This window comes from Ursus arctos, unplaced genomic scaffold (genome assembly GCF_023065955.2).
Source record: "Ursus arctos isolate Adak ecotype North America unplaced genomic scaffold, UrsArc2.0 scaffold_6, whole genome shotgun sequence".
Taxonomy (NCBI): Eukaryota; Metazoa; Chordata; class Mammalia; order Carnivora; family Ursidae; genus Ursus; species Ursus arctos.
The window spans coordinates 28,191,345-28,205,870 of NW_026623078.1; the positions used below are offsets into that span (position 1 = coordinate 28,191,345).

Genomic DNA, 14,526 nt, shown 5'->3' on the forward strand with positions numbered 1-14,526 from the left:
ATCACGTATCGGGCCTATTTGTTACAGCCACGGCACCTACCCTAACAAACTCAAGTGTTGGCTTGTCTCGGACACCCAGACACAGACACACAATTCCTGCACTGGGTTTACGGTCTAGTTGACCACAGTGTGCGTGTCACTGAATTGTCCTGATGTCCCAAAAGCAGCAGCAAAATGAATCACCCCAAAGTTCAGAGCATGACCTAGAGTAGAGGCAGGCCTGCCTGTTCCTCCAAAGGGAAAGACAAAGAGTTTAGGCTTTGCGGTCCACATAAAGTCTCTGATACATCTTCTTCTTTTTCATAACCCTTTAAAAATTTAAATAACATTCTTAGCTTGAAAGCCCTACAAAAACAAGCCATAAACCAGATTTGGCCTACGGAATATGGTCTGTCAATTCCTGGCCTAGACTCTTAGTCTTGATTTTTAAAATCCAACAGAAGAAAAATATTTCACGATGTATGAAAATTACATGAAATTCAAATTTAGGAACTATAAGTAAAGTTTTATTGGAATACAGATGCATTTATTCATTGGCCTATTGTCTGTGGCTGCTTTTGCACTCCTGGGGCAGAGGTCAGCAGTTATGAAGGCATATGGCCCATAAAGCCTTTATTTTTGGTAAAGGGTCAGCTAATAAATACTTCCCAGCCTCTGGTCCGGAGCTTCCTAAAGAGGGATTGTTCTGTTTAAGTAACCAGATCCTCTACAATCCAAGGAGGACACTGTGTGCCTGGCTACTTTGGTGCCTTGCCAAGAATGCAGCGTCTATACCAGCCGCCACAGAAGAGGACCATCCCTCAAAAGATTTTGGAGTTTAGCGTTTTGCTCTGAAACAGGGTAAGAACAGCAACCTTTACTGGTTAACGGGAGTGTTCGAATAAAATTGGCTCCTCAACTGCTGTCAGTTTCTTCTCTGCTCAGTGTCCCAAATGATTACAGTATATACTCACTAGGGAGGCTTAGTTGACTTATTTATTTTTTGAACAATATTAAAATTCCTTATATGAAGTTGAAATCCATGACCACATTTTTTTTTTTTCCAGTTAGACTTAAGTCATTTATTTCTATGGTGGCCAGTACAAAACTTACTACTTATGTTTATGATCACACTTTCTCTGTCACTTAAAGGTTTAACACTCATGCAAACAGAACACTCATTTCCAGTCACCAGCACCCTACGAACGGAAGCCATATTTTATCACAATTTTTCATGATCATGCATTTGCGATGTTTTATGGAGCATCTGACAAAGGTAACGACCTGATCAGCAATGTCTAACACATCTGTATGCCAGGGTGTTTTCTTTACACCTTCTCAGTGTGGGAAACTGGACCAAAACCCCCATGACTGAAACCTGTAGATCCTGAGGCATAATCTCCTGATGCTGGCGCTTAGACGGGGCTATATTTTAAAAGCTCCGCAAGTAATTCTGAGGGGCTTCCCATAATCAGCACCTCAGCCTTACGAGGTCACAGGAGTGTGTGTGGCCCATGGCCTCCCTTTGTAAATGTTTTGAATGACTTCTCTTTTTTTTTTCCTGTTTCAAGTTTTAATTTAAATTCTAGTTAGTCAACATACAGCGTAGTACTGGTTTCAGGTGTAGAATGTAGTGATTCGTTTTTTAAAATATTTTTATTTTTTACTTTTGCATCGACACAGATGGAACTGGAGGGGATTATGCTAAGTGAAATAAGTCAAGCAGAGAGAGACAATTATCATATGGTTTCACTCCTATGTGGAACATAAGGAATAGTGCAGAGGACCACGGGAGAAGGGAGGGAAAACTGAATGGGAAGAAATCACGGAGGGAGACAAACCAGGAGAGACTCTGGACTCCGGGAACCAAACTGAGGGTTACAGAAGGGAGAGGAGTTGGGGAATGGGGTAATTGGGTGATGGGTATTAAGGAGGCATGTGTGGTGATGAGCACTCGGTGTTATATGCAACTAATAAATTGTTGAACACTACGTCAAAAACTAATGATGTATTATATGCTGGCTAATTGAACATAATAATATAAATAAATAGATAGATAAGTAAATAAATAAATAAAATAAAAAATAAAACCACTTAGTTGATTTAAATTCACACTGGTGACTAGCATCCTTCTAGAAGTCTCGTGTTTTATAAGACAAATGTTTACACAGCAGATACAACACCAATCAGTGACATATGCTGTTTTCATTATGGGGTTATTTTTATTAATAAGACATAGTACTGGGCCCTTTAAATTCAGGACACAGCTTAGATCTTTCTTCTCCTGGCTTTACCAAGATATATCTGACACAACTGAATTCTTAAAACAATTTGGCAAGTCAAGTTGCCAGTTTTATGGATGAAGAAACTGGAACTCAGTGTGAATAAACAGTTTACCCAGGGTCAAAGAACTGAAAAGTCAGAGCTTGGGTTTGAGTCTAGAGCTATATGAATTCAAATCTGATGCCTTCTATCTCACCAAAGGTGGGTCTCATACTGGTACTTCATAAATTTAAAGACACTCCCACATATTACTCCCTGGCCACTATGCCAGATTCAAGGTTTTGTTTTGTTGGTGGTTTTGTGTTTCATGGTTTTTTGGAAGTCAAGGTTCAACTACATTAAAATAAAATTAGTATTTATTTTATGCCATTTATTTGGTCTCTAACCCCTTCCAAGCCTGAGTTTCCTTATCTGTAAAATGGACTTGGTAATAGCAGTTTCAGAACACTAATGTTGAATTAAATAAGTATTGGGCACATAGGAAATTGTTAATAAGTACGGCCTATAGTTAAAAATGCTAAGCTTTATGTTGTCTCAAGTGTTCATGTTTAAGTTTTTGTGTAAAATGAAGAGTGAGGATCAATATCTTTAGGACCTGTTCTAGCCCAAATCCATATGAGACACAGGTGTGAAGCAACAATAAAATGAAGTATTGAAACAATGAAGCCACTGGCTATAGGTATCTTGGGGAGTCCTCCCACAAGAGGGGAACCACGCTTGGAACATCAGCACAATACTTAACTGGAAATATAAGTTTGGGGTATATGGTTTGATATTAACAATAGGATTATATTGTCTAATTTAAAAAGGCATTCAATGGAGAAAAGATCAAGATCAGTTTTCTTCAGCAAAATTGGGGGATATGGATTAGTTTGAAAGCAACTTTTAAAAATGCATTAAGCAAAAAAAGCTAGGACAGACATTATTAACAAGAACCTAATTTATGATAACATACCCATGGACTTCATTTTCCTGCTAATATGTTCTTTCTTTTCTCTTCCCCAGCCAGACCTGTCATGTACCTAGCACCCTTTTTGTTCCCATCACCTTTGTTATAAAACACTTCCTTATAATGCCCAACATGCCTGCTTCCCACAGCTAGGATTACGTGGAAGGTGGGACATTCTCGAACTTTTTTGTACATATTGCTGTAACATGCCCTAATTTTGCATTATATCAACCAGATCCTGTATCCCCTTACTGAATGGCCTACTCATTGAGTTGACTAAGCTACTGTGACTAAGCTACTTCTCAAGTATCTGGTTCCCATAGAGACAGAACAGCTATCACATTGTCAGGCATTCATTTCTTTATATGCCCGTAGAGTAAGGCCCAACCACATGCTTCCTTAACAATGTCAGGGGCACCACCAAAACTATGCTCCAAGAAAGAAGGCTTGCCCTTCAACTGCTTTAAGATTTCTCTCCTTCGTGAAAGGAATGAAAGGGAGGCAAGGTGCTCAGATCAGCTTGGCTATTATTATTGTTTGGAAGAATCCTTGTTGAACCACACATTTTTACAAGGCATGATTATCAGATTTGAGAGCAAATTCTTCCTGACTCTAAAGTTCTCTAATAAAAAGAACATTAAGCAAGCTTCCTTGCATGCTTCAGGCTACATCCAACATCCTCAGCCATGTGTCTTCGGAAGGGATGCCTCATGGCATCGAGACAACAGGTGTTCAGCCCAAAGGAGGTGTTCACAAACATTTAAGATGAAATCAGACTAAGAGTGTCTGAGGACCTTCTGATTCTGAGCTGTGTACTGTCAATGCTAAACCTGTCATCTGAAGGCCTGTCCATTCCGTGTGTCCCAGGCTCCCCTTCCATCCACATTCCTGCCTGGTCCAAATGGATGTCTTCCTCATCTCAACAAATACACGACTAGCCTCCCAGCTGCTTAGGATGAAAACCTAGGAATGTTTTTTTCACTCCCCTCTATTACTGCCCACCAGTCCAAATCAAATCCTTTGCAAATCCTATTTCTCTACTTGCCATAGAATTCAGAATCCAGTGAGTTCTCACCATCTCTACTGCTGGTACACAGGTCACCCCTAAGACCCCCCTTCTGTTCCCCACCCTCTTTCCCCACCATTGGTTCTCCACACACAGCCAAAAATAATCTAAAAATCTAAATCAGATCTTGTCATGTCCTCCCTTGAAGTCCTCCAATGATCTTCTATGGCATGTGCAATGAGACTGACCCTCTTGACATGGCATGTACTTGCCCTCATCCCAGCCTACATCTCGACTCTGCATCTGCAGTACTGAGCTCGGCCACACTCACCTCTGTATCCCTCAAATATCAAACCCTTTCCTGCTTCCGTGCTCACTGCTTCCTCTGCTTAGAACTCTCTTTCCCCTGATGGTCACATTATCAACCAGCCTCTTTTATTCTGACCTCAGGTTCAAAGTCATGCTCAGCAAGACCTTCCCCAATCATGCCTTCTGAGGTTACTTTCTCCCCAACCCCTGTCAATTTATAAATGAATGGTTAACGTATATTTAAATATTTCAGATCACCCATACTAAAGAATATATACATTTGGTTTTGGAAATTACAGGAGATAAAACTTTTTATCACATGCTCTAGTATGAGAAAACTAAACAAACTAACAAAATACTATTTGATAAAGCCTCAAAATACTAATGGTTGACATTTTAAAAATAAAATTTGTGGTACTTGTAGTGTTTTATTTAGATATTATTGAGGATCTGAATGAAAAACCCTAAGCTGCCAGTGGTTTCTAGGTTAGGTGTGAATTCCATGTGCAAACCAATGATTTATGGCCAGGGACTGACATGAGGTCATTAGGTCATGGGATGCTCACCACCTGGCCTGAAGCTGGCCCCTTTCAGTGGTAAACAGAGCCCTGATCAAGACAATTCTCTTTGCATCAATCTGGCCCTTAGTGAGAAAGCTTTCAAAGACTCGACACTTTCTGGATGGTTTTCAAATGCTGGTGTTCTAAGTGCATGATCTTTTCAATGTTTTGTACCTTATAAGTTAGTTGTAGGGATGTTAAAATGGTTAAGAAGATCTTTGGGATTCTTCCTACTAATTACACATTGATATTTCAGCTATTAATCATTAGTTTCTTAAGGAGTAGTTTTGTGGAAATACTAGTATTTACAGAAGGAGGAATACAAAAAACACCACAGCTAATATTTACTGCATCCTTATTATGTGCTAGCCACAGAGTAGAGACTTTCTTTGAATGAGTCTATGGCTTTATTTTTTCTTTCTTAATAATGCATTGTACTTTTGTTCACTGTCTTCTTCTCACAGAAAATCTAACAATAAGAAAGGGTGTTTTGTGTTTTACAGATATCTTATTTCTGAACAGAAATCCAAAGGGTGGAATAGTCTAGAATATTCCTGCTCTTACAAATGTGCATTTTTTCTGGCCTATTTTGGGGGGTTAGGTGTAACTTCAGGGTTATGAGAAGGAAAGCTGCATTGTGAAGCTCAACTGATAATTCCTCAACTTTCACTGCCAACTATACCTACACGGCAGGCACTCAATTTATATTTATTGAAAGAATAGGTGCCTGGATAAAATGTGTAACGAGAGCATGCATTTTGGGGGTATCAATATTAACATTTAATTGTAATAAACATCTGGAGTCACCAAGACACAGAATTGAGTTCCACGGCTCTGAACCAATAGCTTCAATGACGTAAGACTTATAATTTCTTTAAAGATTAAAAAAATGAAAAATACCATATTCATAGGATAACTTCAGAAATTACCTATAGCCACTTTAAATAACACGTTTTTTGTGTGGGAAAATTTTACGAAACCCCCAAGGAATAGATCAAAAAGAATTTCCAAGGTTTTTGAGAAGCCCAAAAGCAGAACATTAAGGCTGAATTTCTACTCATAGGAGGTAGTCCCTAATATTCTTTTTTATCTACCACACAAGGTAAGTATTGTAACAACTCAAACATGGAGGTATTTGTCCAATTGCCATCCAGAGGCCTAATTTTAGATACCATTCACATAAATTTAGCCGCATGGCAAAGGGATTTATAAAGACATTCATAATCGGTGTTCTGAAAATAAAATACTGATACTGCTAATCCCTGATGACAATAACATGTACAATACTTGCTCCACTGAATATGTTGTGAATAGAAAAAGTAAAAGAATGGCGCAAATAAAAAATACCAAGTATCATTCTATGTCTCCTATATGTTAATATTTTATCCTAGAATAGTATCCAAACACTTGCATTCATCAGGGTCTGAAATAAGAATGAATTTAATTGCATAAAGTTTATCTCATTTTTAAGGCCTAAAAAAAACCTCCTTTTGTTCATTTATATGTTTTTGCCTTACATATATATATATTTGACTGTATCAATAAATTAAGTTTTATTCCCTTTCCTACTTTAGATTTATTATTTAAAGTTAAACCACATTCCCATCTGGACAAAAAACTCAGTTCGAGGCATATTTACTCTAAAGAAATTAAGAACTGATGTCTCCGGTACTCACCCTCCCATATCTGTTGGCGTAGGACCCAGTAAGCAAGGAATGGAAAACGATGATTGTCTCATCCAAGTCCCAGATGAACACCCTCTACGAAGGAAGAATGGAATTAATATGTCTTTCCCTTGGTTGAGAAACCTGGTACTCAGTTAACTTCAACATAAATAAGCAGCCTTGAAATAGAAGACAAAAGAAAAATCTGAATTTACTATGTTTTTAAAATACAACTGTTCCAAAGAGTATCCCCCAGCTTTTCTCCAGAGTAGAGCCTCAGGTGAGGTACAGGAAGATAATTACCTTAGTGACATCAGTACAAACATGGGCAAGAAATAATAATATACATCCTTTCAACTTCTGAAGTAGACTCTCAGTTCACTATTCTGAAAAAATGAACAATGAGCTAAAACTAGTCTGTATATAACTTCTTGAGACAGAGAGGGGCCAATCAATTAAAACTCTTTGTTTGTCTTACCTCTCCTCTCTGCTATTAAGAAGTGTTTAAATAGTGAACCTTATGTTTTATTTTTTAATCGAAGTACTAAAAAACTGTACATAAAACCTAAAACTTCACATCATCTCTTCACCTTATATTACCTTTGAACTGTTATCACATGGATGCGTTACGTATGACTCCTGCCTGGTTTTCTTCAGATTGTAGATAGTTAACAACTTAAACAGACACATCACATATGCTCTTGACACACTCGGGGTATTTGGAATCGGATTTAAAGGAATTCACTTCAAAAATACCTTTGAGATACCACAGAGGCCTCCCAAGCCTACTTGTCCCCTCTTTCCCTTCCACTCATACCAGTATATATTCATACACATAGGTTCTGCTGGGAAATTTCCATCTTTCCAGCCAAAATAATCATGTTTTTCACCCTCAGATTTCACTGGGCAAAACCCAGAAACTTAATTGCAGTGGATTCAAGGCTGTGAAATCTACCCTTCAAGGTTTTATTTATCCCTCCTGCTTTTAAACTCCACCAAAACAGGTCTCATAAGATGACTACTATTTCAGTTTAGAACATCTCAGTTTTCGTTTCTTGATATATATGTGTGTGTTTTAATTTTCAAAGTGGATTTTAGTAAGCGTTTTTAGTACACTTACTTAATTAAAACGGCAATGATAAAGACCAGTATAAGCGAATTTTGTTCAAGCAAATTATATAATTTACTACATTAGAGAGAACTAACCAGATGTTTTACATGTAATTAAAATGGCAGAGAAAACAGATGTAATTATTTTTACCTACAAGTAATATGAAAAAGAAAAAAAATAATTTACTTACGATATAGAGAAGAAAGCAGTAACGAAAGTATTTGGGGATCTTATGACGGCCATTTACATTGCAGGTGTATAGAACCACCCTTAATTACGAAGATACCTTGTTATTTACTAGGGCATTGGCAATGACATACCTCAAGATCAGAATCCGGGGGAGGTGAAGGATTATTGTTTCTTCGGCCCCGTCCACGTGACTTCCCATCTGAACCTCGACGCAATCGATCCGAATCTGAGTCTTTAATGGGTGTTGATGGGCTGTGGATTGTACCGTACTCTGTAGAAATATAGGAAAGTCTTTCATCTTTTGGTTCTATTACCATGGTGTCAAGATCAACCTTGTTTCAATTCATGGGGAAATTTGAAGAGTAAAACACATTTCATTCTGTTCATTTTCATTACTGTTCACCTCCATTGATAAATAATTTATGAGATATTTGATTCCAAGAATCCATTCTTTTGAAAGAAAGTGTGATTAGAAATGGATAAAATTTAATTGATAGTGGAAGATAGCAGGCTGTAGGAAGCTGCCTAGTTTTTCTCTGTGGTTCTCCATGAGGAGACAAAGCTCCTCCATCCCCACTTCCAGAGTATGTGTCTTTCTTTCATTCCGCAAACAGTGCCTGGTCATACTGAGACAAGGGTTCACTCATGTGCATTACCAGCCACTCTTGTGCTTATGAAAAGGCTTCTGGTTCACGGAAAGAAAAGAAAAATCAACTCTGGGGCAGGAAAAAATGAATCACCAGGCAGATTCTTCTTTGAATATTTCAAAATCTCCTTTTTCTCCCTCATTTTATGTGAGAACGAGGGAGTGGCAAGATAAGGAAGAACAGATATATGGGTAATACCCATATTCTGTACAGCAGTCATCACAGATTCTTACTGTATCTTAGTCTCTGAGCCAAAAATCCCAAACAGACAACACATTAAAATTGCTCACCTGGGTAACTCAGAGAAATCACAGAAATAATTATATAGAACCTACAAAATAAAGAACCACCTCCAACCAGCTAGAGGAATGGCTGAGTAGGGATTGTGGAGTTGGGGTGGGGGGACTCTTACCCTGCTTCCAAGATGAACAAAACCCCTTATAGTTTCTTCTTTTCTCCAGTTCATGCGTCAGACAATTTCTACCTCCCCAAACTCTTTGCCAGATTTCTCTACTACATATGGGTTGGAATCTCTCAAGCTGGTATAAGGAATGATAATTCTCATTGAGATATTGTTGATACTACATTTCACCAAACAGAAATGTATTGAGGACAGGTGACTATCTGGTAGCTTTCGTTAATATACTATCATCCTCAACTGTACCCAGAAGGCCAGCCACAGTATTACCTCCAAGTTTAAGGCTTAAGCCTTAGGAGTTTGGGTGGATAGGAATGGACTCCGATAGAGTAAATTCCATTTCTAAATCACATGGAACAATCTTATACCTCCTGTTTAACTTTAAAATCTAAACATATTCCTATCACTGTTAGATGAGATTTTGCATGTCCTTCCTCTGCCATAGGAAACAAGATAGCAAACTTCCTCATATACACCTGTCATGTGGTCCTTGTACCCAGAAACCACCATGATAACTTACAAGCCTATTAGTTAATTATGGCCAGAAAGTACAAAACAGCTCCACTCACTACGTCAGCTTATGTAGTTCCGTAGGATGCATTTTTGAGCTACCCCAACTTGTAGAACTATGCACTGTAGAATACAGTGCTGGCTGGTCAGTTTCATATTCTCCAAATCCACATTTGATCCTTTTCTTGCAGAGGCAGATGACTCTGGCATCCTCTCCTCAAAATGTTCCAAACCAAGCATCTGCCTTCCATGTTTCATAGAGAATTAGGAACTCCAAAGAAATACATATTTTCAAAGGAGTTCAGTGAATTCAGAGCTGTGTTTTGAAGAAAAAGTCTTGATCTCCGTTCTCTTTAAAAATTCCGCAACTAGATCTCTGTGCAAACCTGGATAGCCACCATCGGAGACAGAACACATGCCTGTATCTTTACCAGTTTCGAAACAGCATTTACTTTGCAACTGGCAAACTGGCATCTTTTGACTCATACTTCAAGTACTTGACTGCAAAGTCCATCTTGAATTGTGAGCTCTCCACCTTTTGAAGTTCATATTTGACAAGAAGCTAAATGATGTTAAGTAATGTATCTTATCGCATTACGTCTTTTGCTTTGACTTCCAGCTAGTTTAGGGTGAATTTTGTCCTCCAAGTGGTTCATCTCACTGAGGTTTTCTTACCCTAGATTTCCTCCTATGGATTACCCATTCCTTTTAGTTCTTGGTGTATATTTCTTTATCCTTGTGTTGAAACCCAATTAAATCTTTAAATATATATTCCATCTTTTTTTTTTTAAATAAAAGTGATAATTAAACTGATTACTCACTTCTGTAAGCCTGTCCCCAAAGAAACTAAGTTCAATGAGCAAAGTATACAGGTAGATTTTTAAATTATCTTATCTAAAATTTTTCCAGGTGGAAAAAAAGCCCTAAAATATGGACAATCTGATACCTCTAAATATTAAAACACACACACACACACACACACCCCTTTATAGGCCTCAACTTATTAAAAGGAAGATAAAAGTTAAATGATGCAAGCTAGATTTAAAAAAAAATCTCTTCCTCTTTGTTCTATGAGGTGGGATTAAACACTTCTCTACTAACCAGTTTTCCTGACTCTATTCTCCTTCCTTCTATTAGTGTAAAACAACTCAACAAATAATTTAATCTTCTAATCCACTGACATCTCATGTTTCATTAAAATCCTTTCCAAATTATTCAACTTTACCCCCACTGAGATAATGTGAAAATACTCAGAAGAGCATTTATTTCATTAATTAACAATGACTGCATGCCCATACTATTTCAGGCACCGTACCAGGAGCTTTAAGTATAATAATGTACCATACAAATATAGTCTTCTTGGAGCTTAAAATTCAGAGAGGAAGTCACTGATTTATGAACAAAAATAAGAGATTAGAAAACAGTATAGAAAGGGTAATGGCATGAGAAAGGTAGAGTGCTGGGAAACCACAGAGCAAGTCCACATAACTTTGATTTACAGGATTAGAGAAGCTTCCTGAAGATGGAGGACAAAGTTACCAGTAAAAAATGGAATATAAATGTTCTCCAGGCAGGCACATGAGCATGTGTGAAGGTGGAGAAAGAGAGAGAGAGAGAGAGAGAGAGAGAATGTCAAAGATTTAAAAAAAAAAAAATCAATCTGCCCTGACTCTACAGAGGAAGAGGACAGAGATGAGGCTGGAGTGGCAGGCAAAGGATTCAAGAACGGAGGGATGAAGTCAAATTTACTCCTTAGATAGATAATTCTAGCTCCAGTGTGGTGCGGGTGCCGGCGGCAAGTCAAGACTGAGAAGCAGCGACCAGCCAGGGGGATAATTCAGTGAGGGCTGCTGGTAGCCCAAGCAGGTAGTAGAGATAGAGAGAGCTACAGATTTGAAGTGTCACTGAGAGGGAAAGAAGGAGGAAGCAGGAAGTCAAGGATGACGTTTATGTCAGTGGTTTAACAACAGGGAAGATGAAGGTATAAGGCATAAGGCATGGGATTTAGGAAGAAAGGATTATGGGGAAGTATACAGATGAGAATTCACCTTCAGCTTTGGATATACTGAACTTGAAGAGTGTGGTGTATTCATGATGTCCAGTAGGCTGTTAGACTGCTCTGAAGCTCAGGAAAGCAATGTGGGCTGGGTTTAGGTTTGGAAATTGATGCCATACGTAATGTAATTAAAGAAATGGGTATAATGAAGGACATGGAGGGTGAGTAGAAGGGACAGGCAGAGTAAATGGGTGGGGCATGAGGAGGAAAACCAAGGTTAGTGTGCTGTAGAGGAAAGACACGCCAGGAAGGAGAGAGTGATCAATAACTTCGGATCAGCCAAGAGATAAGGTAAAGTGAAAACTGAATCCAAGAGTACTTGGAGATTTAGAGTCAATTTAAGGTCTTTGGTGCACATGGCATTTGAGGAGTACTTACGAGGTGGACTGGTGGGATAAAAATGAGACAGCAGAAGGTAGGAGAGTAAACAGGGGTTAAAACTCCCAACGTGTTACCGAAGACCCTATAATGGCCAAATTCAATAATTATATTTTAATCTTATTTCACTTCTCTGTGACTGTGCTGACCACTGGCTCCTCTAAACTGCGTCCCATTAGAGTAACTTGACTTCCCTTCTGCTTCTCATCCTACCACTCACACTATTACTTCTGTCTCTTTAGAGGCCTCTCCCTCTACCCAAAGTTTAAATGTTAGTGTTTTTGTTTTAGTGATAATCAAATTGACCTGGGACAAACTAAGGAGCTTATATCAGGATGTTAATTAATGCAATGCTTCCTTCATCAAAAGTCTTGCTAATATTAAAAAGAAAAGTTAAAGTACACAGTGTGCTTAGTGATGCATTGATTATATTGTGAAGCAAATGCTCATGTTATTTGGACTATTAATCAACAATTAGTGGATAGGCAGCCAGTTGGTGGACTATATCTTGAGCAGCAGTATGGGAAAATTTTCTCTTTGGTCCTCTTCTCTCACTACAAGCTCTCGGCAGTTTGTAGTATTTGTAAGAGGGATTTCAACAATAACTTCCAGGTTGATGATTCTAAAGCCTCCGGATCTGTTGACCTGAATATCCCACTGTTTGTTAGACCTCACTCTCTGAATATTCCACGGGCACCACAACTAAAGTTGTCCACAAATGGATCATCCTCCTTCTCTCTTACTGAGTCTACTTGTGGTACCAACATCTACCCAGTTTTGCAAGCCAGAAATTCCTCATTAGCTCCATCAAATTAAGACTTAGTTTTAGGTCTTTTACCTTCTTAATACTTTTGTTCTAAGTTTAGGCTCTCATCATCTCTGCTTGGATTGTTGCAACAGGCTATTTTCAAGATTACTACCCACAATCTTTCAATGACTGTCTACACCACCGTCACAGAAAACTTTAAAACTCTTCAGTGCTCCCAACTTCTAATGTAGAACAGGAAGGACAGTCTAGATTTTAGGACAATGAGCTGTGGACTCAACTGGTATGTTTCAAATCACAATCCCACTGCTTATTTGAAGTATGACTTTGGGTAAGTTATTTACCTTTTCTATGAGTCAGTTTCATCATCTGTAAAATTGGAATAAATGAGAAAATAAAACCAATATACATGTAAAGGTAGTTAGAACCAGTGCATGGCAGTAGCACTCTGTGTAGCTGCCTTGAAACAATAAGTCCCACCAAGTCCAACATCTCTCTCCCCTCCATAGTTTACCCTTCAGACAGTCACACCTAATTATCTGACTTCTCTGAACATGCCAGATTGTTTCACGACTTTGAACATGCTGTTCCCCTTTCTTAGAATGCTTTTTCTTCATACGTACCACCCCTCCCCCGATCTGTCTGTGAAATTCCTATGAACCCCTACAAATCAAGTATCTTCTTCGTGAATTTTCTATCTAAATCTGAGTCCCTGGTTTGCATTTACAGTTATCTTTATCGTAGGGTCATACAATTTTTGCAATCATTTATGTTCACGGTGGATAATAACTTGGGTTATTTTGAGCAAATGTCCATCACTCTAGCTCTTGGAGGACAGAAGCTGGTGGTGTTCATTTTATATTCTGAGAGTGCAGTAAGAGTCCAGAGTGCCAAGTACACATTAGAAAAAACTGATGATTGAAAGAATGAGTGTTTCTCAAGTTTGGCTTTTGCTCTATTAAGGCTATGAAGATTACCTAATTATTCCTACTAGCTAGTCAAAATATTTAAAAATGAGAAATAGCTGTAATTATTTTTAAAGCTTATTTAAACATTAATGTTTACATATTCAATCATAAAATATTAAAATCTACATAAGATCATTAACATTCTACATTTGTAAGTATTACTGAAGAGTTCCATAAATCCTTCAATATTGAAAAGAAAAACAGAACTGGAACTCAGAAGATTCCATTTAGTTCCTCTTGGCACCTCTAGCCCCTCTGAGCTGAGCTCATAACTCCTATTTGAGTCTTAGGGACGTTTCCTCCATGGTTTTTAGACTCCTGGTCTGTCAAAGTGAAAACACAGCCTAGATGATTAAGTGTTAAAGTTCTATTATCTGTAATGTACAATATTTATCACATCTTTCTAGCTGTTAGCTTTTAGTCTTTCCCTCTTAAATAGTCACCTTCAGACTAATCTACACAAAATAGCATGGCAACTCCAACCCTCAGAATCCATCAGGGTTTACTGCCTACCGTACCCAGTCCAAATCCCTTATCTGGTCTTATTTCTCATGTCTTCCCAGGATCTGTTAGCTGCTTTCTTATACACATCGCCAAATACTTTTCAAAAGGATTGTATCAGTTTAAATTGTGTCAGTTAGACCACACAATGGTTATCATTGTTTTAAAGAAGTCCTTACTATTTTATTATGTGTAGAATAGTGATTTTAATTAGGACATGTTGGAGATACAG

General features: G+C 38.1%; 1 protein-coding gene across 13 annotated transcripts in view; it reads right to left on the reverse strand.

The window, feature by feature from the left end:
• The window catches only part of EYA1 (EYA transcriptional coactivator and phosphatase 1), a 343,576-nt gene that overhangs the window by 72,345 nt on the left and 256,705 nt on the right, over positions 1–14,526 (reverse strand). For all 13 annotated transcript variants that reach the window (XM_057308055.1, XM_057308057.1, XM_057308054.1 and 10 more), the window contains 2 exons: positions 8,182–8,321; positions 6,763–6,846 (listed from right to left, as the gene is read on the reverse strand). In XM_057308055.1, the coding sequence (XP_057164038.1) occupies positions 6,763–6,846; positions 8,182–8,321 (224 nt within the window). The remainder of the gene's footprint in view (positions 1–6,762; positions 6,847–8,181; positions 8,322–14,526) is intronic.